The 26,858-nt window shown below is 44.2% G+C and overlaps 1 protein-coding gene across 1 annotated transcript; it reads right to left on the bottom strand.

The window, feature by feature from the left end:
- Positions 1-200: 200 nt before the first annotated feature.
- On the bottom strand, positions 201-25,465 carry PLA2G12A (phospholipase A2 group XIIA). The gene is made up of 4 exons (XM_033214981.1): positions 24,975-25,465; positions 5,625-5,701; positions 4,483-4,648; positions 201-1,157 (listed from the first exon to the last, which is right to left on the bottom strand). The coding sequence occupies exons 1-4, from the start codon at positions 25,180-25,182 to the stop codon at positions 1,039-1,041; spliced, it is 570 nt and encodes a 189-aa protein (XP_033070872.1). The 5' UTR covers positions 25,183-25,465; the 3' UTR covers positions 201-1,038.
- Between the last annotated feature and the right edge of the window lie 1,393 nt (positions 25,466-26,858).

Below are 26,858 nucleotides of genomic sequence, written 5' to 3' on the forward strand. Positions count from 1 at the left end.
CAATGTAAATAAGAGATCTGTAAGAGGCAGTTATTTATATCTTGCGTTTTCCATCCCTTTGGCTCTAGTTAAAGGCTTTTTGAAAAGCAGTATCAAGCACAAATTTTAGTAAGACCACAGTTAGTAAAAGGTTATAGTATTTAAAAAATCTATGATAAGGAACAAGTGCTGGGAAATAAATAAGAAGGCATAACAGCAAATAGTGCCTTGATGTATTATGTTAAATATCTTTTCATTTATCTCATTAAATCCATCTTTTCTCCAACTTAACAAAGGTTATAGCAAAGGTAACATTTGTCATGTGAGTAGGTCATAAAATAGGAGTGGCTATGCTTCTGAATCACATTCACATCATCTTCTAGGCATATTACATAATACTCAGCTATCCTGGATTTGCTCCCTATGAGGTTATCAGCTGATGGTTCCAGTTTTACAACTGGAAAAATGGAAACCTTGTCCTTGTAAGTAGTCCTAACAGAAATGGGACTTACTCATATGCTCAACGGGCTACAGAGAAACAACATATTATGTTGTACTTTAATGACATATTATGTGAAATTAAAATAGAAAAAGAAAAAGTCCGTTCCTTCCAGGCATAAATGTGTATTTAAAATTTCATAGTAAACAAATACTTATAAGTGATAATTTCCCCATATTTCCAAATAAGATAATGTTGCATAGACCTTATGAATTTTATATTTGATCTTTTTGGTAAATATGGTTGTGAAAATTGAGTTTATATTCTTCTTTTCAAAAATACTCTGCTTAACAAGCACTTGTTTTTGATATTGGTCAAGACATTTGGCATAATAAGTTAGGAAGCAATGCCGGAGAAGATACCTGAGAAGACAAGTGTGCCCTCCCCTATCTCTCTCACTTTTTTTTCTTTGAGGTTTTAACATCAAGATATAAATTATTGTAAGGTCTCAAAATAATCCTTTCACAAAAATAAGACAGTTTTATGTTGTAAAAACATTAATTATTTGTCAAAGGTTATGTTCTTCCATCTTCATCTGTCACCAGCTGTCAGCATCTCCTTTAAAGATCGGTTTTTTCTTCATAATGACACCTGCATGCAGCTCGTTGGCTGTCCAGATATGGTTTACAACCCAAATGTATAACACTGTCAAACAAGAGTTCCACTGTTGTTTCACATGCTGCAAAATAAGAAAATGGGATTACTGTTGGGCAACTGCATTGCTCTCTTTTCACCTATGTTACACATTACGGCACAGGAACAAGCATATCCCTCGTGAGCACTGAAATGTATGCTAGATGAAAGTCACCAAGCTCTCACAAGCCGTAGCATATTTACATACACACATGTAGATATCTACAGACTTCCAATTTTAGTCTCTTTATCATGCACCTTACTTTTTGTATGCATTCAACTGTTCAACCCAATTTTTTTTTTTTTTTTTTGAGACAGAGTCTCACTCTGACACCCAAACTGGAGTGTCATGGTGCAGTCATAGCTTACTGCAGTCTCCACATCCTGGGCTAAAGGGATCCTTCCACTTCAGCCTTCTGCGTAGCTGGCATTACATCATGGCCAGCTAATTTTTAATTTAAATTTTTTAAATTTAATTTTTAATTTTAAACAGATACACAACACCACACCCAGCTAATTTTTTTTTTTTTTTTAAGTGGCGATGAGGTCTCACTATGTTGCCTAGACTGGTCTCAAGCAATCCTCCTAACTTGTCTTCCCAGAGTGCTGGGATTATAGGCGTGGGCCACCATGCTTGGCCCAATTGTTTAAACTAGACAAATAAGAGTCTTTTAAAATAGCACTGATTAATCAGTGTTAACTTTCTTTTTATTCGAAAAACATAATCACTAAGAGATGTCTGATAATACTCTTAAATTTGCATTTTAAGAAAAAATGTTTTAGGTGCAGAAGAAACAAAGTTTACAAATTGAAACCTCAAAACATTTCATCATGGCCAGTGGCTTCTGAGGACTGATCATACATCAGTTAAGAGGCTTAAAGTAAACAATCCAATCTCTTTGACCAATGTCCTAATTTGACTTGGGGATATGGGAGCATAGAAATCAAAAGTACTTTTCCCCAGTCAGGTTTGTTTGTTTGTTTGTTTATTTTGAGACGAGGTCTCACCTCACTCTGTCGCCCAGGCTGGAGTGCAGTGGCATTATCTTGGTTCACTGCAACCTCTGCCTCCTGGGTTAAAGTGATTCTTCCACCTCAGCCTCCCGAGTAACTGGGACTAGAGGAACCTGGCTAATTTTTGTATTTTTTGTTAAAGATGGGGTTTCACCATGTTGGCCAGGCTGCTCTCAAACTCCTGGGCTCAAGTGATCCACCAGCCAAGGCCTCCCAAAGTGCTGGGATTACAAGCCTAAGTCACCGCACCCAGCCCAGTCAGGTTTTTAAATTTTTTTAAGACTGTGAAAACGTGATTTCTTTACTTTTCTTAATCTAAGAAACCTGAAACATCCAGGTAAGATTATCCTTTTTTTTTTTTTTTTTTTTTTTTTTTTTTTTTTTTTTTTTTTGAGATGGAGTCTCGCTCTGTCCCCCAGGCTGGAGTGCAGTGGCCAATCTCAGCTCACTGCAAGCTCCGCCTCCCGGGTTCATGCCATTCTCCTGCCTCAGCCTCCCGAGCAGCTGGGACCAAAGGCGCCGCCACCTCGCCCGGCTAGTTTTTTGTATTTTTTAGTAGAGACGGGTTTCACCATGTTAGCCAGGATGGTCTCGATCTCCTGACCTCGTGATCCGCCCGTCTCAGCCTCCCAAAGTGCTGGGATTACAGGTTTGAGCCACCGCGCACGGCCGAGATTATCTTAACATGTTACACTAACAGAGATATAGCACAGAGTGGCTTTTAGTTATCCAAATACTTTTCGTTTCAAAATATTCATGTTAAGGAAGAAACCTGTCATTACAAAATCTTAACATTTTCAAAGTTCTCCAAAAGACGGTGCCAATAAGAAACAACCAACCACAGAAGTGGAGAGGCTATGACTATTAAATAAGAGGCCACATGATTATTGGTTTCACATTCTTCTTAAATCAGAAAACAGGAAATAAATCCATCTATGCTTCAGGTTTACAGCTAGTTCACTTTAGCCAAAAGCTGCAAAGGGAGACAGAGGCTGTGAATTCAAGATTACCTGCAACAGAGATTTCTTCCTTGACATGAATTATTAGGATATTAGAATCAGGGCTATGAGACTATTTGGAGAATACTGTGTAATAGAGAGAACACAGATTTTAAAGTCAGGCTAAATGCTCACTTGGGGCAAGTTACTGTTTTCTGAACCTTCGTTTCCTTCCTTGAAAAATGGGGATAACACCACCTACCTCTTTAGGTTTCTGTTGGCATCAAATGAAAACATGAATAAAATATCTAGCACAGTATCTTATAAGTGCTTAAAATGTTATTTTCCTTTCCTGCCTTGCCTCTTCTGATTTCAGTGTATGATATGTTCTTTGGCTTGACAGTAGAGAAATCTTATAACTATTAGTATTTGAATGGTGATTTATTTGTCTTTCCACAAATACTTTGTTTCATCCTTATGACAACTCTATGAGGTGAGTATCATCATTCTCCTTTTAAAAATGACATCAAAGGGCCCTTTCCCTTTGCTAGTTCGGTTTTGTATCTCTTCACCATAATACCTCATGGCAGTGAGTACAACTATATGCTGAGTCCCATGAGCCCTCCTAGTAAATCACTGAACCTGGGGGTCATCTGGGGACCTTCCCAACAGATACAGGTAAAGAAAAGTCTTCTAGAAATTCCTACTCCAAATCCAGTGTGCAATACTCTTAAATTCACTGGTGGTATGGTCTGAATGTTTGTGTCTCTCCGGAGTTCATGTTGAAATCCTAACCTCCAAAGTGATGAAATCAGAAGGTGAGGGCTTTGGAGGTATTTAAGTTCAAAAGGATGGTGAATGTGATTAGTGCTCTTATAAAAGAGGCCCCAGAGAGCTATCTAGTCCTCTCCACTAAGTGAAGACACAGTTAGAAGGCATCTGCTGCAAACTAGAAAATGAGTCCTCATCAGACACCAAATCTGCTAGTGCCTTGATCTTGGACTTCCCAGCCTCCAGAACTGTAGGAAATAACTTTCTGTTGTCTGTAAGCCACCCGGTCTATGGTAGCAGTCCAGACGGACTAAGACAACTGGAATCAGAGTTTCAAACATTAGCTACTTTAGGTTGTTACATGATGACTGGAGATATATTTCAGGGCACAAAGTAGATGAATTCTTCTCTCTCTCGGCCTTGGACACCCCTACTCTCCCAAGGTTTCCTAATGCTTTTTGCTTCTGTGACTATAAATCATTTTAGATTACAAAATCAGCTCCTCACCTCAGAAAATTGAAGTCTGTGTCACAATAGATAATATATGTGAAAGATTTCTATTGGTAAACCCTATACTAAAACATAAAGCATTTGACAAAACTTTAAAAAGTACACTCATCCCCAAGCCACCAGAAAGAACATCCTTACCCTGAACATGCTGAGTGAGTCCTAGTGTTTTCTGTACATCTCGGCAGATCTTGGAGAGGCAATATTGGAATTCCTCATCACAGTCATTCTTGCTTTTGCCACAGGTCTCATAGCACCTGTCGTGTTGGTTGCAACACTTTGTCAGGGAAGGGATACCAATGTTAAGCTGCAAAAGGCATTTGGATGGATTACTGTCAATGAAATGCAAAACTCCTCTGCTGAAGTACCACATTCAAATAGATTAAATAGGCATGAATGATAATGACTGCTGTAGAGATAGTTTCAAAATCCATTTCTGCCTACAAATATTTTCTGTGTTATAAATCTCCCCATTACACTTAACCCACATCCACTCATGTTACTCTCTCAGCCATGCCTCACTGCTCCCTATTCTGCACAGGTAACACGCACAGTTACCTGTCAATAACAAAACTTCCATTTGTCCAAAACACAAAACATAAGTTTTAAAAAAAGAAAGATAAATCTAAGTCCATTAAAGATTCTCCAGGGTCTAGGCAAGTATGATTTTTGGATATTCAAAGTGTTTTGTGGCCTCTCCTTCCAAATAAAATTTACTTTATGTGAAATATCACAGAAAACTTTCCTACAACTCAAATTTTGTTGTTTTTTAATCTTTAAATATTTCTCCATTCCCCAAAGATACTATTACTCTGAATCTATAACTTCAATTATTTTAAGTAACTTTATACACAAAATCCTTGTGTCTAGGAATCATTTTCATAAACATTTTTTTTCCCATAATACTTGGCTTAGATCCAGTCTCTCCTACAACAACCACACAGCTATCCCACTTAGTCTTGTTTTAATGTAGAAAACATCATTTATCTATACTTTTTCCCTCTAAGTAGTAGTATTTCTGTACTCCAAACTTTTCAACTATGTATGTGATATTAGGAAATATCACTTAAATAGTATGAACATCTATAAGATTCAAAAATAAAACAATTTTACTTCATTTACTTTTGTTAGGAGTTTTGCCAAAAAGAATCTAATAAACCGGATCACTCTTACACCCAGCTAAATTATTTGTGAATCTAAGAACATGCTGATAGTCTTATATCACCAAAAGTATTACATGATTTACCAGTTATAAAACTTATCAAATAAAAGACAATATTTACATGAACACCAAACAGTGGAGAGCCACATCCATTCGGTGGGGAGGGTTTATAACCATAACGTGGGAAAGGCTTAGATCCTATAAAATATAAATGGTATTATAATTAATTTTCAAATATGATAAAAATAAAATACATACTCAAAAAGGTCAATATGCTACATTAGCCTTAGAAATATTTAATATTTACTTGGATGCTAACATAAGTGCATATGTCTTTATTCTGATGAGCATTAAGAACGCTAATTAGACTTTTTATTTCTCCTGTGGTGAGGAATATATACAAATGTGCACATACATACATACACATATATACAGCAATTCATAAAAATGTAATTATTTGCAAGCCTATGCCATACAGAACATACAAAAGCTTATCCTGGACTTCTGGAGATTTCAGAGGTCACTTCCCAGATACGGTTCATATGTATGAAAGATAAACCCACCCTGTTTTCCTGTACATTCTAACACTTTGTTTTTTAGAGCTAAGATAGTATCTTCCCAACCTCCCACAAATGCTTCATTGCATACAAACCTCAATAACCATTAACCAACCAGTTTACTCGGGCAAAGCCTAAGGCTAAGGAAGACAAGATCATCTGATGATCATTTAATAACCTTAGTATTACAAGACATTACAGGACCACCCAATCTGCCTGCTGCCCTCCCACTCAGTCAACCATTCCACAAATATACTCCTTTGCCATCTAAGGAAAAGGGACATGGCAATCTCCAAATATGATCCCACAGTTGGATACATAGGAGTGACACAAAGTATTCTAACAATTTTCGTTTAACATTTATTGGTAGGAGACTTAAATAAAGACGAGGTTACCCTCCAAAAGTCAATTGAGGGTAAAAAAGCAACTCTTTCAGTAATCAACCATCAAAATAAGTAACCCCTCAAGGTAATAATTGAAAAATGGTTTCGGCTGGGCTCATCCCTGTAATCCCAGCACTTTTGGAGGTTGAGGCAGTAAAACTGCCTGAGCCCAGGTTTTTGAGACCAGCCTGGGCAACATGAGACCCTGTCTCTATTAAAAAATATATATATATATTATATATATATATGAATTAAAAAAAAAAAATAAACGGTTTCAGTGACTTGCTCAGAAGTTCTATGCTCAACTGAGGTCACCATATACAGCCTCAAGAGAGTAGTATAACCTTATGAAGATATAAAGCTATAGCCTGGACTGAGAGCGGTGGCTCACACCTCTAATCACAGCACTTTGGGAGGCCGAGGCAGGTGGATCACCTGAGGTCGGGAGTTCGAGACCAGACTGACCAACATGGCGAAACTCCACCTCTACTAAAAATAAAAAATTAGCTGGGCATGGTGGCACATGCCTGTAATCCCAGCTACTCGGGAGGCTGAGGCAGGAGAATCTCTTGAACCCAGGAGGCAGAGGTTGCGGTGAGCCGAGATCGCACCATTGTACTCCAGCCTGGGCAACAAGAGCAAAGCTCTGTCTCAAACAACAACACAACAACAACAACAAAACAAAAAACAAACCAAAAAAACCTATAGCCTGCTCTATAGGAACAATGTATACAAAAAGGAATGGTTAAGATGAGTCTAGAAAAGGGAAGGCCAATGATAGCACTTATGTCTTGTTTTTCCAACCCTGTCCATAAGGATGGGTCCTTATATTCCCTTGGAAGATGAGGGTAGATGACTCAAGCTATCACAGATAAGTCACCATGATCCTTTAACTCCTACTTTTAGTCCTTCTTTTTTTTTTTTTTTTTTTTTTTTTTTGAGATGGAGTCTCGCTTTGCCTCCCAGCAAGCTGGAGTGCAGTGGTACGATCTTAGCTCATCGCAACGTCTGCCTCCCGGGTTCAAGCAATTCTCCTGCCTCAGCTTCCCAAGTAGCTGGGACTACAGGCATGTGCCACCAGGCCCAGCTAATTTTTGTATTTTTAGTAGAGACGAGGTTTCACCATCTTGGTCAGGCTGGTCTCAAACTCCTGACCTCATGATACACCCACCTAGGCCTCCCAAAGTGATGGGATTACAGGCGTGAGCCACAGTGCCCGGCCCGGCCCTTCATTCCTAAGAAAACAGTTTATGACTTGGCTTCCTACTTACAAGGGCCTACAGAGGAAGGACATACTAACTACTTGGATGTCCAGTGGGCATCTCAAACTTAAGCTGTCCCTCCTCACATTCACCTCAAATTTGCTCCATTCACAGTTCCCTGTTTTCAGTTAATGGTAACACTATCCTTCCAGATGCTCAGAGCAATAATGTCAGCCATTGTTGCTTATGTTCTTGCGTTCTTATACCCTACATTCAATCCAACATATATCCTGTTGGTATATCCTGTTGACTCTACCCTCAAAATATTCAGAATCTAATCACTTCTTACCATCTCTACTACTACCAATCCCACTCCAAGCCACAATGGATTATTGCTATAAACTCCTGTTTGGACAAAGGGAGGCAAGACGGCACAGTTCTGGGTTCTTCACCGTCAACTTTCCCGTGCCCGGGAAAGACACGGGTCCACTGCCCAGGCGCAACCCGACCTCCAACGGAGAGGAACCGGAACCGCCTAGCCACGCCTATCAACCCACCCCCGACCCGCCTATGTCCCACCCACTGCCCCCCCCCCCCCCACTCCCGGGCCCAGGACATAAAAGCCCCTCCCTGCGGGCGCGGTGTGCGAACTTCCTTGGCCCCTCCTCCTATGTGGGACCCAGGAACCTTGTGCGGGACCCAGGAACCTTGTCCGAGAATGCCAGAGCGAACTTCCTTGGCCCCTCCTCATACGCGGGACCCAGGAACCTCGTCCGAGAACGCCGGTGCGAACTTCCTTGGCCTCTCCTCATACGCCGGACCCAGGAACCTCGTCCGAGAACGCCGGAGCGAACTTCCTCGGCCCCTCCTCCTGCGCGGGACCCAGGAACCTCGCCGGAGAATGCCGGAGCAAACTTCCTGGGCTTCTCCTTGTACGCGGGACCCGGGAGCCTCGTCCGAGAACGCCGGAGCGAACTTCCTCGGCCCCTCCTCGTACGTGGGACCCAGGAACCTCGTCCGAGAACACCAGTGCGAACTTCCTTGGCCCGTGCTCTTGTGCGGACCTGGGACCCTCGCCCAAGAATGCCGGAGCGACTTCGTCGGCCTCCGGAGGCCGGTGAACCTCGCTCCCTCCTTCACATTGGCTTGTAAATAAAGTTTTTTTTTTGCCTTGCCTACTTGCCTTTTCTCTGGCATTTGCTCTGGGGGTCGCATTAAAGCCAATCAGCTGGTGCTGAAACCCAGGAGGAGACCCCTCCTCAGGGCCCCCCAAGGTCCGAGGAGCCTCCTCCTTCCACCCCAGATGGACCAGGACCTGGACATCGCTTTCCCCACCTCCAAGTCTCCTAGGGGTGAGTACCTTCTGCCTCCCTCTCATAGCCCTTGGCTAGAAGTCCTGCGCAGGCCCAAGGCTTTTTTTTTCTGGTCACCAGGTGACCCAGGGAAGTTCCCAAAGGCAGAGACGTCTGCCCAAAGGAACTTCATTCCATTCCGTGGGAGACCCGTCCAGGACGGAGATGTCAGCCTGGAGGTAATCTCCATTCCGTTCCGTGGGAGACCTGTCCAGGACGGAGACGTCCGCCTGGAGGTAATCTCCATTCCGGCTCCAGGAGCCTCTCACCGGTCTCTGGTGGCTCCAAAGGACGCTTTGTAGCCAGGTAGAGTTCGGTTTCCATTTCCACCTATTGGCGAGAGGAAGGCAATGGGAAACCCCCAATCCAAAATACCTAGAGACTCCCCGTTAGGGTGTCTTCTAAAAAACCTCAAAACTTTGCAATTAGAACAAGATCTCGGGCGAAAGCGACTGGTGTTCCTCTCCACTGTGGCGTGGCCACAATATAAATTAGATAATCAGTCTCAATGGCCTCCTGAGGGCACTCTAGACCGTAACATTTTGACCGACCTCAGTAGCTTTTGTCAACGCTTAGGCAAGTGGTCCGAAATTAATTATATACAAGGATGTTGGGCCTTGCGTTCTCGTCCGGACCTGTGTGGCCGGTGTTCCTTGGCTCAAGTCATGTTGGCTGGGGACGCAGGCCTAGCAAAGTCCGAAAAAGAGGAGTCATCTTTCCTGTCTGAGTTGCCTGAGGACCTTACTTCCCCTCTCTCCCTTCCACTCCCGCCATATACTCCACCTCCCCTTCCCGCTTCGGCCCCACCTCCTCTTTCGGCTCCACCTCCGCCTCCCGCTCTCACAGTTGTCGCGCCTCCCTCCTCAGCCTCTCCCACCATTGTTGAGGCTACACTTCCCTCCGACCACTCGGCACTTCCGCCTGGTCATCTTAGCTCGCCCATCACTGCCCATACCCGCTCTAAAGATTGCCTAACTGCCCCCGCTCCTACTCTCGCTCTATCCAACCTCCTCCACACCCCCCCCCCCCCCCGGCGTTCTTAGCACCCTTGCGTGAGGTGGCCGGAGTGGAGGGCGTAGTTAGAGTTCATGTTCTCTTTTCATTAGCAGATCTTTCAAAGATTGGAAGATGCCTAGGAGATTTTTTGCCAACCCTATAATTTATACCAAAGAATTTAGATACCTTTGCCAGGCCTACGATTTAACCTGGCATGATCTCCAGGTTATTCTTACCTCTACTCTAAACCCTGAGGAGCGGGAGCGCATCCTAGTGGCCGCCAGGCAGCATGCCAACCAATTACACTTAACAGACCCTGCGTTCCCACTAGAGGAACAAGCAGTCCCCTCTATAGACCCAGACTGGAACTATCAAGTAGGCCAGCCAGGCCGCCGAAGACAAGATATGAAGACTCAATGTCTTCTGGCTGGTATGCAGGCGGCCTCAAATAAGGTAGTAAATTTCAATAAACTGAAAGAAATTATTCAAGGTCCAGATGAGAACCCGGCCACATTTTTAAACAGGCTAACTGAGGCTTTAATTCAATACACTCGATTAGACCCAGCTTCCCCAGCCGCGGCCACTATTCTAGCATCATATTTTATTTCACAATCGGCCACGGATATTGGGAAAAAACTCCAAAAGGCAGAGGATGGACCTCAAACTCCTATTCAAGACCTAGTCAAGTCGGCCTTCAAGGTCTATAATTCAAGGGAGGAAACGGCTGAGGCCCAATGACAGGCCCGCCTAAAGCAGAAGGTACAGCTCCAGACTCAAGCCTTAGGTGCTGCTTTGCAGCCTAGCCGTAACCCAAAACTGGAGAGCAAAACCCCCGGAGGCTCAAAGACAATAAAAGGGGCTTGCTATAAATGTGGTAACCCAGGGCATTGGGCTAATAGATGTCCTCAGAGTCCCCAACCGTCTGAGCCAGTACGGCCGTGCTACAAGTGTGGAGTAGCTGGACACTGGGCTAAAAAGTGTCCTAACCCTTATCTGCCAACAACTCCTTGTCCAGCATGCCATGAAGAAGGGCACTGGAAGTCTGACTGCCCCACCCTGAAAACGGGCATGGCGCCTCAACGTGATGTCCCTTCTCAGGACCCTGGGAGCTCCTTCCAGCTCTTACATCTGGATGACGACTGAAGGTGCCGGGACTCGGGGACCCCCATCACCCTCGCCGAGCCGCGGGTAACTCTCCTGGTAGCGGGTAAGACAATTAATTTTTTAATCGACAGCGGGGCTGCCTACTCTGTTTTGCCGTCTTTCGAAGGGCCTAGCCTTCCCTCCAATATTTCTGTTGTAGGAGTCAATGGCTCCCCGTCCAGCCCTTGAAAAACCCCACCCCTTAATTGCTGCCTGGCCAACAACTATTTTGCACACTCGTTCCTCATTATCCTCTCATGCCCCACTCCCCTACTGGGCCGAGATGTTTTAAGTCAACTGAAAGCCTGTATCTCCATCCCTACTAGCGCCCCCCACCCTACCTGCCATCTGCTTCTAGTATTGACTAACTCAAATGACTCCAACAATCCTACTAACCCTTTCCCCGATTTCCCCATTCCTATCGACCCCCAAGTGTGGGACACCTCCACTCCTGTCGTGGACCATCATCCACCAATACTTATAAAACTTAAGAAACCATCTCAGTTTCCAACCCACCCACAGTTCACTCTCTCTCTCCACAGCACTTACAAGGACTAAAACCAATCATTACTAGGTTACTCAGCCAACACATCCTCATCCCCATTCATTCTCCCTGTAACACCCCAATCCTACCTGTAAAGAAGGCAGATGGAACTTTTCGGTTAGTGCAGGATCTTCGTCTTATCAATGAAGCTGTTTGTCCCACCCATCCGGTAGTTCCCAACCCCTATACTCTTCTTTCTCTCATTCCACCTAATACAACACACTTTACTGTACTGGATCTAAAAGATGCATTTTTCACTATTCCCCTGCACCCAGATTGTCAGTTTCTTTTTGCTTTTACATGGGAAGACCCAGACACCCATACCTCCACCCAACTGACATGGACAGTGCTTCCCAAGGGTTCCGAGACAGCCCCATTTCTTTGGGCAGGCCCTAGCAAAAGACGTAGCCTCCTGTCCTCTTACCAATAGTAAAATTCTCCAATATGTAGATGACCTTTTACTCTGTAGTCCCACGGACAGGACTCTCTTTTAGACACTGCGATCCTCCTTAATCATCTAGGATCCAAAGGTTACCGAATATCCAAACACAAAGCTCAACTCGCACAACAATGTGTCATATATTTAGGTACTGAGATCACTCCTACGATGCGCTCACTTACTATAGACCGCTTAACTCTAATACAAAATCTTTCTCCTCCTCAAGACGCTAAGGAAATTCAATCCTTCCTAGGCCTAGTAGGATTTTTCAGACACTGGATTCCTAATTTCGGAATCTTGGCTAAGCCTCTATATGCAGCTGTCAAGGAGACTCCCCAAGGACCTTTGTCTAACCCAAAGTTAATCTATAAACATTTCACTCACCTGAAAAACTGCCTTCTCTCACATCCTACTCTCTCACTCCCAGACTTCCAACGCCCCTTCCAGCTTTTCACAGATGAAAGACAAAAAGTTGCAGTGGGTCTTTTAGCCCAATCTATAGGCCCACCTACCGCCCCGTGGCATATCTATCTAAACAATTAGACCCCACTGTACAAGGGTGGCAGCCCTGTCTTCGGGCCTAGCAGCAGCAGCCTGTCTAACCCAAGAAGCAAAGAAACTCATTAGGGGTGGTAACCTAACAGTCTTCTCTACTCACCGCCTTCAAGATCTTATTGCCCACAGAGTATTAGCCATCTAACCCCGTCCAGACTCCAACTCTTTCACCTTTATTCATAGAAGACTCCACCATTGCCCTAGGAGTCTGTTCCTCTCTGAATCCAGCAACCTACTTCCACCCTCTCAAGCAACCTAGTACTGAACACTCCTGTCCAGAACTTTTAGAGGCCCAACCACCTAGTCACTTACATTTACATGACCAGCCATTGAAGGCTCACAGTTAACCCTATTTGTAGATGGCAGTTCTTTTATAAATTCTCTAGGAAACAGACAGGCAGGATACGCGGTAGTTACATCTTCTGCTGTCCTGGAAGCTAAGCCTTTACCACAAGAACAACATCACAGCAGGCAGAACTTATCGCAGTAACTAGGGTTCTCCCCCTATCCAGAGGAAAAACGGTAAACATATACACAGACTCCAAGTATGCCTTCTTGATTGCACACACCCACTCTGTCATCTGGAAAGAGAGGGTTCCTAACCATCAGTGGTACCCCTATGGTCAACAAAAAACAGATACTCAAACTGCTAGACGCTTTATCAGCGCCTTCCAGAGCAGACATCATACACTGTAAAGGTATCAGACTCCATCTACTCGTGGCGGCTGGCAATAACTTTGCCGACACCACTGCCAAGTCAGTAGCCGGATTCTCCACTCCCACGCTTCCCTCTATTTGTTTTCTCTCTCCTCAATATACCCCTACTTATACCCAAGAGGAAAAGACCAAACTATTACAAGATTCAACAGCCAAACTAGCCGCAGACAATTGGATTTACCTCAATAATAAATTAGTTATTCCTGAAACTCAACTCCACACCATTCTAAAAGACATACATAATTCCCTAAACATAGGACCCAAAGCTTTATATAACCTCCTAAGCCCCCTCATTCACTGCCCCACACTCATGAAACACCTAATTATAATCAACCGACAGTGTTCCACATGTCTCAAGTCAAACCCTCAAGGCGCATTGCGCAACCCCCATCCGAGCCATCAACTCAGAGGGCACCAACCAGGCGAAGATTGGCAAATTGACTTTACCCACATGCCAAGGCATAAAAAATTCAAATATCTCTTAACCCTCGTTGATACTTTTTCAGGATGGATAGAAGCCTATCCTACTACAGGAGAAACCGCCAATATAGTTGCCTCCATACTCACTGAACACATTAGTCCTAGGTTTGGCCTCCCGCTCACTCTTCAGTCTGACAACGGCCCAGCATTCATCTCCAAGGTAGTCCAACAGGTGGCAGCCCTCCTACACATCACCTGGAAACTCCACATCCCTTATAGAACTCAGTCTTCTGGTAAAGTAGAGAAGGCCAACGGGCTCATTAAGCAGCAACTCACCAAACTCTCCCTCGAGACTCAACAATCGTGGGTAACTCTCCTTCCCCTGGCCCTAACCCGGCTGCGAGCAGCCCCACGGAGTCCAACAGGCCTCAGTCCATTTGAATTAGTTTACGGCCGGCCCCTCACCCTCCAGCAGTTACCCACCCTTTCTTCCCTGCTGGCAACTTATCTCCCATACCTCACCCTCTTGAGACAACTCCTGAGACAACATGCAGAACTAGCACACCCCTCTCCAACAGACACCTATAGCCCACATCTCTCTCTCAGCCCAAGAGACCAAGTATACTTAAAAGATATCCAAGCCAAAGATCTTCAGCCTAGGTGGAAAGGCCCCTATACTGTCCTCCTGTCCACATACACAGCAGCCAAACTTCTAGGACACACGCACTGGGTCCATATATCACAATTAAAAAAGGCCCCCACAGAAGACAATCAGTGGACATCTACTAGACTTACCCCTACCTGTCTCAAATTCACCAAACTCTCTCAACCACCACACGTTCCCTGACCCCTTGCGCTTATCCCGATTTCTCACCATACTCTATATAAACATAACAGAATTCCAATCTCTTACCCCAGATCCCTACTTGCCTCCAGATAATAGCCCATCACAGTGGTTCTCCCACTTACCTTTATAGAACATCTTCAGTGACAAGGTGTACCCTGTGATTACACTGAAGATGAAGTACTATTTCATACTTACATTACTATCTTTTTCTTGCATTTCAATCTCTATTACTAACCCAACTTTCATATGGAGATTCTCTATAGTTGAAACTTGGTCACACAAAAATAAACAGCACTCACAGCTACAAGGCACTGCTGACTTCCCCCCCTCAGGCTGCCAACCCCATCTTACTATAAATTTCACCCTATCGTGTTGCAGTGCGGCCAGAGCTAAGGCTCTCCGCTTCCTGCATGATCAGACACATTACAATTGTAAGACTTACTGGAAACAAAAGAATCTAGGATGCCCTTGTATTTATTGTAAGATCCATTATGCAACCTTGAGACAGACGAAACCCACTGCTCTCTTCACCATTGCGAATCAATGAACCCCCCTTCAATACCAATTAAATATCAAAGACCCATGGGACCCCCGATGGGCAGACGGAGTCAAAGGTGGACTCTACACAGGCTACAAAATCCTTAGTTCATATCCCATGGCTACTCTCCTGATAAAAAGAACACTTGTCCAGCAAAAATCCCTTCCTCAAAACATACAAGCCCTACAGAATTTAACCTTAGCCATACAAGCACAAGAACAGGCCTTACAAGATCAATTACACTCCTCCAATAAGGACCCCTTCTCATGGTTAAAACTAGTCCGTCAAGGGTTAAACCTAACATGGGCAGCCAACCTAACAAATCTCCCACTGTTTCCTCTGTGCGGCCCTTGAAAGAGCCCCCTTAGTGGCAGTCCCCTTACCTACTGCTTTCAAGGCTACAACTAACTCCATAGGCACCTCCCAAAAACCGTTCTTACTCCAAGTCTCACTATACCAAAGCCCAGAAAGACCAATCCTTCCTTTCTGCTACTCTACCCCAAACACCTCCTGGTGTAACTATACCCAGCCACCCGCTAAGACCCAAACAGCTCCCATCGGAGGTTATTTCTGGTGCAACAAAACTCTCTTCAAGGTCCTTAATCACACATCCATTGGTCAATCCCTTTGTGTCCCAGTGTCCCTAGTACCTAGTTTAACCTTATATAGCAAAGCAGAAGTAGCTGAACTCGTCGTACAATTAACCTCCTCCTAATGATCTCCAAAAACGGGCTGTCTTCCTTCCCCTAGTCATCGGAGTCTCCCTGGCCGCCTCCTTAGTGGCGTCAGGGCTTGGAACTGGGGCACTTGCCCACTCGGTACAGTCTACCCAATCTCTAGCAGCTCAAATCCGAGAGGCCATAGAGGCTTCAGCTGAAAGCCTGGCCTCTCTGCAGCGTCAAATTACCTCAGTGGCCCAGGTAGCAGCACAAAATAGGCGAGCATTAGATTTACTTACTGCCGAAAAGGAGGAACATGTCTCTTCTTAGGAGAAGAATGCTGCTATTACGTAAACGAGTCAGGCCTAGTAGACACTAACATCCAAACCCTAAACAGGATTAAAGCAGAATTAAAAACCTACAATACCCCCTTCACCCCGGACCACCGGTATGGCTGCTGCCCGTAATACAGCAGATGCTCCCGTTCCTAATTCCCATACTAATCCTCTGTTTTGTCTTATGTCTTGCTCCTGTTTTAATCAAATTTCTCCGAGCCAAAGTTCAAGAGATCACGTGCGTCACCTTCAACCAGATGCTTCTTCATCCGTATGTCCAAATACCAACCGTAGACCCCAACCTCAACGACGTCCCTTAACAGCAGGAAGTAGCCAGACAGACCACGGCGCCCCTTATCACTATTATCAATAGAAGGTTGGACTGTTCCGACAAACGGAGGCAAGATGGCGCAGTTCCGGGTTCTTCACCATCAACTTTCCCGCGCCCGGGAAAGACACGGGTCCACTGCAGAGGCGCAACCCAACCTCCGACGGAGAGGAACCGGAACCCGCCTAGCCACGCCTATGGACCCACCCCTGACCCGCCTATGTCCCGCCCACTGCCCTCCCACTCCCGGGCCCAGGACATAAAAGCCGCTCCCCGCGGGCGCGCGGTGGGAACTTCCTTGGCCCCTCCTCGTGCGCGGGACCCAGGAACCTCGTCCGAGAACGACGGTGCGAACTTCCTTGGCCCCTGCTCCTGTGCGGACCTGGGAACCTTGCCCGAGAACGCCGGAGCGACTTCGTAGGCCTCCATCGCTGGAGACCGGTGAACCTCGCTCCATCCTTCACGTTGGCTTGTAAATAAAGCTTTTTTTTTTGCCTTGCCTACTTGCCTTTTCTCTGGCATTTGCTCTGGGGGTCGCATTAAAGCCAATCACTAACTAGTTGCCCTACTTTGGTTCCCCTGCCCCACACTAACCCTCATAATCCAGTCTCCACAGTGAGCACAAGTGATCTTAATTAAAATATGTTAGATCATGTCTTTTTCTGCTCAGAGCCTCTCCAAAGGCTTCTCATCTTACTCAGAACAAAAGCCAAAGTCTATAAAGCCTATGAAACCGTGTATAACCAGTCCTCCCATGATTTCTCTGACCTCATCCTCTTCCTGTTCTCTCTTCCTTTCTTCCTTAACCTATTCCTCTTTGCTGTTCCACAGGCACTGCAAGTCTGCTTCCTGTACCAGGGCCTTTGAACCTGCTCTTCCTGCATGTGGATGCCCTTTTTCCTGACACTTGTTTCTCTTTTTTTTTTTTTGAGACGGAATCTGGCTCTGTCCCCCAGGCCGGAGTGCAGTGGCCAGATCTCAGCTCACTGCAAGCTCCACCTCCCGGGTTTATGCCATTCTCCTGCCTCAGCCTTCCGGGTAGCTGGGACTACAGGCGCCCGCCGCCACGCCCGGCTAGTTTTTTGTATTTTTTAGTAGAGATGGGGTTTCACCATGTTAGCCAGGATGGTCTCGATCTCCTGACCTCGTGATCCGCCCGTCTCGGCCTCCCAAAGTGCTGGGATTACAGGCTTGAGCCACCGCGCCTGGCTAGTTTCTCTTTTACTGCTATGGTTTGAATGTTTGCATCACCCCAAAATTCATGTTGAAACATAATCACCAATGTGATGGTATTAGGAGGTGGGACTATTGGAGGTGATTAGGTCATGTGGACAGATCTCTCATGAATGGAATTTGTGCCCTAAAAAGGTGGCCCTAAAGAGCTGCCCTGCCTCATCCATCACCATGTGAGTACACAGCTAGAAGGTGCCATCTATGAACAAGGAAGTGGACCCTTACCAGACAATGAATCTGCCAAATGCTTGATCTTGGGCTTCACAGCCTCCAGAACTGAGGGATAAATTTCCGTTGTTTATAAGCCACCCAGTTTAAGGCATCTTGTTATAGCAGCCTGAACAGACTAAGACATTCACCTTCTCAGCAAGTCTTCCCTAACCACACTATTATAGCACACATGACCTTCTAACATACTACATCACTAATCTACTTATTTTATCATGTCTCCCCACCCTAAAGTGCAAACTCCTTGAAAGCAGACATTTTTGTGTTTGGGATTCCCAGTGCCTAGAACAGTGCCTGGAATAACTTTGTGATGAATTTTTGCAATAAGTATGTGATGAATTAATGAACAGAAGACTTGGAAGGCTAATTTCCATGGCGGTTGGAATAGTCATTATAAATGGAGATTATCCATTGAGAAACCCTGCTGTTTGCCCTAAAGCCTCTTTTGAGTTTGGTGAGCATTCATCAGCCTCCAAAGACTGATCACTTCTAGCTTGTCACATCTCTTTAAAATACGGCACCTCAGACTGAACATTGTAGGGTAAGATGGGCTTTTTAGCCTTTTGTGGTGGATAAAGTACTTGTATTAAAACAGCCTAACACAGTATGTTTCAGCTGTTCCTCACTGCTAACATAGACAGTAGTTAAAAAAACAAAAAACAGTTCTTTCTAAAATGGACTTTTTAATACCCACTGCTAGAGGCTTAGCACTTCTGCAATTTAATTTTGAGCCTAAATATAAGATTGTATATAGTAAGATTCAATTTTGTTTGTTTCAGTTCACCATTCTCGACTGCTCAGCAGTTTTTAAATCTAGAGCTATTCACCCAGTGTTGCCTGTTGCTCCCAGATAGTCACAAACTTAAGATGCAGATATTAATCAGGACAGAGGTCCACTACAGATGAGTCCTCTCTCTAAGCAGCGGTGAAGTCATCAAATCATATCCAGTTTTTCTCACAGGAGTATCATGAGAAACTATATATTTATCTATAGTTTTCTTTGCCCTAACACACTATAAACCTCTTCACAGAAAAGGAGAGAGGCTGGATCAGCATTTACTTCTTGGGAAGCCCATTCTAGTTCCTCAAGCTTCATCATGAACCTCTCTTTCGTCAGGGGTTTTAACAATCAACTGTTTAAAATGTTTAGAAACATATCTAGAGATACACATTAAGTAATAGGTCAAGTTGTTAATCTGAAAAAAGTACAATAAATACACCAGAGAATGTTCAAAAAGTCTGGAAACAGGAATAATAGTGTATTTACAATATATATTGTTCAGATTAACAACTGGACTGTTTTAAATTTAGAAGTATATCATCTAAAAAAGTGTCTAGTGGTTAATGAAAAACATTGAGTGTGTCATTTGAAAATAAAGCATGATGTTTATCCTATGTTTCCAACTTTTTAGATACCTTGTACATTCTCCCTCCCTTCTATCTGCCAGTCTACAGATTTCTGGTACCTCACCCTTTTCCATGAGAAGCAAAGATTACCACCCTAAGACAATTGATATGGGCCTACGACTTTAAAGACATGTGTCTCAATTGTCTTTTTTTTTTTTTGAGACTGAGTTTTGCTCTTGTTGCCCAGGCTGGAGTGCAATGGCATGATCTCAGCTCACCGCAACCTCTGCCTCCTGGGTTCAAGCAATTCTTCTGCCCCAGCGTCCCAAGTAGCTGGGACTACAGGCATGTGCTACCATGCCTGGCTAATTTTGTATTTTTAGTAGAGACAGAGTTTCTCCATGTTGGTCAGGCTAGTCTTGAACTCCTGACAGGTGATCCGCCTGCCTTGGTCTCCCAAAGTGCTGGGATTACAAGCGTGAGCCACCACACCTGGCCTACTTTTTTTTAATCAGAAAGATACTTCCCTCAATGTACATACAATGGCAGTACTTCTATTTTTCCTTCCCTTTGCATTTTATCTAAATCCATAGACTTTGATTTCAAATCTATAAAAACATTCCTGATGCTGGTGATGTGTGTAATGATAGTGATACATACATATGTGTATGCATGCATGTACATATATAGACATTTTCTCATAAGAGAGAATTACCTTTGAATGGGAGAATGATGAGACACAAATGAAGTCAGAAAAACTAAACACATGCCCACCACAGGAGAATAAAGAGGAACAGAGATAGTACAGAGAAGGTCAATTGGCAAAAATGAGAATGGAGGTCCGAGGAAGTAGGAGACTGCTGTGTCAAACAGGGCTAGTGGTCATAATTGTCCTAAGAAGAAGAGCTGATAAAAATCAAGTAATAAAGAGCCAACATCTACTGTACATGAAAAATTGGATAATAACACCATGAAATAAATGCTGGTAAAAAGTCTGGCTTCCCAGTGTAAATGGCAAAAGGGGCATATGTATTTGGTTCTTTAGTTTCTTTCAAAGCAAACTCCTAATGCCATTTCCTCAGAGAGGCCATCCCTGCTTACCTCATCTAAAATAGCACCCCCTCTCTTTCTAGCATTTATTGACCTAATTAACATTAACATGAGTCAGTTTCTATGAAGAAAGGACTTAGTCTTGCTCATGTAGAAGATATTTAGCACACAGTGGGCACCCAATAAATTACCAGATTAAAACAAGGGGAAACATTCTTTGATGAAATTAAAATAATTCTTTATCCACAGCAAAAAACCGAAAACTTAGAAGTAACTAATTTCCTGATAAATTCTAAAGTATTCTGAAGTTCTAAATTTACCTTTAAATTAAAATAGTTATTTCTAAACAAGGCAAGTTATATAGATAGTTCTTTATTACAGGTTAAGTTGATTCAGACACCAATGTTACAAATGTATTAATATTTTAAATTTTGTTATAGTGTTACAGTGGCCAAGCATTTTAAAAATTAGCATTTCTACTGGTGCCAGTTTTTACAAATAAAGCAAAAACTCAATAATGGAAGAAACAAAATCAGAGTAACATCAAAACACCAACACCATGATGTTTTGGGGCCACTGACCTCTAAAATTTGTAAGCAGATACAAACCAAAACCACTGTGTACAACTGCATGGAAAGACTATTCATTAATTTCAATTTTTGACTTAAGCAATAGCTCCTTCTCTTGATTGTTTATCATTTGTATGGAATGCTGAAATCTAAAGATTTTCATAGACTGAGACAAAGTTGATTATTTTCCACATATTTGTTCTAAATTTGATGCAAATACTTCCAAATAGACCAACTGTTTTCACCAGAAAGAATATGAAGCAGATGACAAGCACAAGAAGTAGTTTGCTGGGTCACACAAAGGTCTCACCGCAGAGTTTTGTAAGATTCCAACCTGCACTCCCAAACACTTGAGACTTTAAGTATTCATGATCATTAATCCCCAAAGGGTCTTAATGCTACTTTATTTTTCTAGTCTGTTCACTTTCCTATATTCCTCAAATCTCCAACATCCCCATTCCCATCTTCTCTGTCAGCTGATGACCTGGATTCCTACTTTACTGAGAAAAGCAGGCAATCAGGAGAACTTGCACATCCACCCACTTAACCAGCATCAGTGCTCATATCCTCTTCCCATCTTCCTATTAACAGGGCTATGCTATATGCTGTTGGCCAAACTCTCTATGTATGTACTAGAAACCACTCCCTCTCACTTACCCAAGGCTATGGCTCCAACAGTTCTCTCCCTCATCAGTATTTCTACTCTTCACTGAACCATTCTCAAAAGCATACAAATATGTTATTATTTTTCCTAATGCCTGAAAACTGTTCTTTCCACGTTCTTCCCCATTTCAGTTAATGGCAATTCTGTCCTTCCAGCTGTTCAGGCCAAAAACTGTAGTATCATTTTTGATTTAACTTATATGTAACTTCCAAGCCATCAGCAAATCTTTTAGGTCCTTCCTTCAAAATATATCCAAAATCCAACTACTTCTCATTACTTCTATTGCTACCAACCTGAACAAAATCACCCCTGTCTTTTGTCTGGACTCTTACATGCCTCACTCTGCTTCCATTCTTACTCCCCCACTTGACCCCTTTTGTTCTCAGCACAACAGCTAGAGGGATCCTAGAAAACATACATCACTGAATGAATTAACGACTTACTCATCATTCTAAAAACATTTACAAGCCAGTTTTGGGTTCTATTTTTCAAAGGAAATCGAAAAGTTTTCTTCCTTAAATCTTCTTTGCTGTAAGGGAGAAAAAAGTTTAAGAAAATAATGGATCATCAAATTTATTTCCCTAAATACTTAAAACTCTCAATAAGGCCTTTTTCCTATCCAAGAGAGGATGGCCAAAACTAAGGGAGAAAGTCTCCATAATGCCAGTCCCTCAGGTAAAGCAAGGACATGTTTATTTGACCAACCTCTCCCTCCCATTAACTCAGTTTTTTTTTTTTTTTAAGCTCTCTTGATCTCTTTCTTGCAACTAAAAACACTCCTTAATCACCATGTTTCTCCAGATTTGGGATTGTTCTGTTTGGTTCTGATTTGGTCACCTGAATTCCAAAATATAGGAAAGGTTGAATCACTGTTCCAGAGAGACTGCTCAAGTAACAGCAATTTTATTTTATTTTATTTTAATTAATTAATTTATTTATTTTTTGAGACAGAGTCTTGCTCTGTCACCCATGCTGGAGGCACGATCTTGGCTCACTGCAAGTTCCACCTCCCAGGTACAAGCTATTCTCCTGCCTCAGCCTCCCAAGTAGCTGGGACTACAGGTGTGCACCACCATGCCCAGCTAATTTTTGTATTTTTAGTAGAGACCATGTTAGCCAGGCTGGTCTTGAACTCCTAAGCTCAGCTGATCCACCTGCCTCAGCCTCCCAAAGTGCTGGGATTATAGGCATGAGCCACCACACCCGGCCTAATTTTTTTCTTTCATTGAGATCCAATTATCTATCAGTATGGTGACTTGGACTTGAAACCACATGTCTGCTAAATGTAGAGTACTTACTAAGACAAAAAAAAAATTTTCACTGAAGCATATAACATTTCTTAAATTCTCAAATTCCTTTGTGTTTTTTGTGCCAGAGACCCTCCTCTGAACTCCAAATAGTAAATTTTGAGAAGCCTGTAGAAGATGAAAGAGATTAAAAAGAAAGATTAAGCCTGGTGTAGTGGGGGCATGGTCTATAGTCCTAGCTATTTGGGAGACTGAGGCAGGAGAATTGCTTGAGCCCAGGAGTTGGAGGCTGCAATAAGCAATGATCACACCACTCCACTCTAGCCTGGACACAGAGAGAGACCTTGCCTCAAAAATGTTAACAAAAAATAAAATAAAAAGATTAAAATAGTATTTTAACAAGGCTGGTATTCATTCAATTTCAGGGACGTTTTAAATGTAAATAAACTCTAGAACCCTAGACTAATAAATTTACGAACTCGACTCCCTATCTCTGTAAATGGCAACTGTATCCTTCCTTTGGCTCAGGCCAAAACCTCAGAGTCATCCTTGACTGGCCTTTCTGCTCAGGTCCATTGCACTTGCTATTCCCTCTGCCTGGAATGCTCTTTCTCCAAATAACCACAGTGCCCCCACTTACCACTTGCAGATTTCTTCTCAAATATTCTTTCATCAGTGAGGCCTTTTCTGAACAACATTTAGAAGAGTAAATTGCCTCCAACATGGCCCCTTGTATTCCCTGCTCAGACTCCACACTTCCTCTGATTTTACTTATTTACTAGTTTACTGCCCATCTCTCCCTCACCAGAACTCAAGCTCCACAGACAGAGATTTTTGTGTTTTACTAACTGCTGAATCTCAAAGTAGAACAACATCTGTCCCACAGTTGGGACTCAAATATTTGTATAATGAATAGGAATGACTAAGTAAAACTGTAACATTTGCTTCAGAAAAGGCAACCATTTGATCCTTAAATTATGCACTTAATCCTCCTCACAAGTTCTACAAGAACAAAAACATCTTTATGAAGCATACGTTTAGGTGACAACATTTAGGCACAAATTTAAGAAGCAATGAAACATGTCTCAGCACCTGTTCAGCGCTTTAAAGTACACAAGATACAGTTCATCCTTTACTTCTATTAACATAAAACTAGAAATTATCTTGAAAATTGCAGGCAGCAGGTGGCATCACAGCTTTACATGGTATCAGTTCCTTTTAAGTTCACCCCTACAACCAGGTTCCAACAATGAAGTCACTGAATCCCCTATTATTTTTTGCTGCCAGCATAATGAGACTCTAACCTTGGCTAATCTTATTGGAAACATGATCTCCCAAGTGCTCTTTTAATATTTTCAATATCCAAACGAAAGTCCAATATTTTTCTGACCTATTAAAATATTTAAGCACTCAAAAATGTGCTACAAAAGAATCATCTGTCTGAAATACTGAGTTGATCAGTACTCATACTAACACCAAACAAGTTCTCAGGTTCAAAGAGAAAGTTCGAAAAATATTAAAAGAGTAAATGAAAATAACTGTATTAACGTTAACCAATAATGAGGAGGGGGATCACTGATATCTAAGGAAAGGAGAGTTATCGGAACCGTTTCTCAACACTCGAGTACACCAAGTCTGTACAAAGGTCGTAAGTTATTGTCTGTGGGTTTGCAGAAAACAAAACATTTAATATCAATTATAGAGAAAGTTAATACGGCATGGTTTTTAAATTCTCAGTTTGCTTCGCATGTTCATCCAATTTACGGAAGCAAAAACTGAGCTAAAATCAGTCTGTTCCACTCCATTCCCATAATTCCTACGTCAGTAAGTTCTTAGGCAACTTGGTGCAATTGAGGGGGGGAAAGGTAATTCAGAAGCAACGCAAATGGAACGGACAGTACACTCAGATGACCTCTCACATTCTAACAATAGTGGTGCGAACTTGTACCCAGCTTGCTCAGTCACAAGAACCGCAAGATTCTAGCAGTGGTTAAGTTTTTCCACAGCCGAAGGACACCGTCAAGGTCTGTCTTGCATCTGTCACTCACACCTCCAGGACCTCCGTCACCCCAATCCCCCGAAAGTACGAGCCCTCACTGGGCCCGGGTGCCCCCTCACCGTCACTGCATTTATACTGGCAGAGACCGTCCTCGCCTCCCAGGAGGTCCAAGGCGGCGTTCAGGTACGTGTCTATCTTATGAACGCCGTTCCGGATGGTCTTCAGGGTGGCCCTCCAGTCGGTGGTCTGGGCCTCCTCCTGGCACCTGACAACAGCGGCCATGAGGAGGAACAGGAGGGTGAGCGCGGGGCGCGGGAGCAGGGCCATCCGCGCAGCGCGGGGCTATACGGGTCCCCGAGCCGCGGCGGGGGGCGCGTCCCCACAGAGCCCCCGGGACGCGCTAGGCTGCGGCGCGGGCCCCGGGCTTGGCAGCCGCCAGCTCCATATCCACGCCTCCTTCCCGGCTGGCCGGCAGGGCCTCGCCGGCTTTACGTGAACCGCCTCGGGGAGGCAGCGCCGTCGCGGGGACGCGCCCGCTCACCTGGACCACCGCGCCCGCTCACCTAGGCCAGCGACCGTCCCCTGTGCGCCTGCGCCGGAGCACGGAGCGTCAGCGGCGCACGGGAGGGGCGGGACGCGCAGGGGGTGGGGCGGGGGCGGGGTTGGTGGCGGGGAACTGGGGTGGGGCGCGCGGGGCGGGAAACGGGGGCGCGGCCTCTATGCTCACGTGGTCTCCGCGGCGCCCTCACAAGGGCCTTGGTCCTGGTTCACGAGGGAACCTTAAAAAATACCCAGGCCTGGGCCTCTTTTCTGGGGAGCCTGATTACGTTGGTCCCAGGTGGCAGTGGACGCCGGTATTTTTTAAAAGCTCTCCGGGCTGTTAACCGTAAAGCGAGAGTGCAGCGCTAACCCGGGTGGGGTTAACTCTGACCTGACCAGTCGGGGCTCAGCGCAGTAACCCCGAGAGAGAAGCTTTTCTGGGTGTGGACAATATGGGAGAAAATAACCCCTGTGTCCCCTTCGCAGAGAGGGCTGCGAGAGGTCCAGCTGAGTTTCCGGCTTGAAGACATGGTTCCATTGGCAATGTGGGCAGAGTCCGGTTCTCAGCTCGCAGAGCAGGGCTTTTCCTCCTCACGTCCTCTCCCGGTCCTCCAGATCTGCTGTGGCCGCGGTTGGGAGCGGGATCTGGGAGATGCCAACCCAAGCCTTGGCGATGCTTGACTCTAATCAGGACGAGCTAGATGCTAGTTTAGACTTTCCGGAAAAAGAAAATAGTCCAACAGTGAAAGTCACAAAAGTCTCCCCTTGTAAGGAAGAAACGGTAGTGTAAACTTAACTGCAGTTAAAAAAATAAATAAATAAAATAAATCTTAAGGAAGTTCATTGTTTTCCTACTGAAGGGATTTTGTAACTTGATAGTTACAGTGACGTTTGTTTCTCTGTACCCACCACCCTGCCCCCAGCATTGTGCAGGATCCATAAATAACTATTGCAGTAGTACTTTGTATCGGTTATAAATATCTGGTTATCTTAGTATCACAGCAGTTTCCAAGAATTTGACAGTAATATCCAGAGCAATGTTGAAAGTGTTGGGCAGGCCAGGGGCGGTGGCTCACGCCTGTAATCCCAGCATTTTGGGAGGCCGGGGCAGGTGGATCACTCGAGTTCAGGAGTTTGAGACCAGCCTGGCTCACATGGTGAAACCCCATCTCTACTAAAAATACAAGAAATTAGCCGGACGTGGTGGCGAGTACCACCTGTAATCCCAGCTATTCAGGAATCTGAGACAGGAGAATCGCTTGAAAACAGGAGGGGGTTATTGCAGTGAGCTGAGATTGCGCCACTGCACTCCAGCCTGGGTGAGAGAGCAAGAGAGAGAGAGCGAGAGAGAGAGAAGAGAGAGAGAGAGAGGAGAGAGAGAGAAGAGAGAGAGAGGAGGGAGGGAGGGAAGGAAGGAAGGAAAGAAAGAGAAATAAAGAATTGGGCATAGGTGTGTCCTTTCT

This window comes from Trachypithecus francoisi, unplaced genomic scaffold (assembly GCF_009764315.1).
Source record: "Trachypithecus francoisi isolate TF-2019V2 unplaced genomic scaffold, Tfra_2.0 Lachesis_group1, whole genome shotgun sequence".
Lineage (NCBI taxonomy): Eukaryota > Metazoa > Chordata > Mammalia > Primates > Cercopithecidae > Trachypithecus > Trachypithecus francoisi.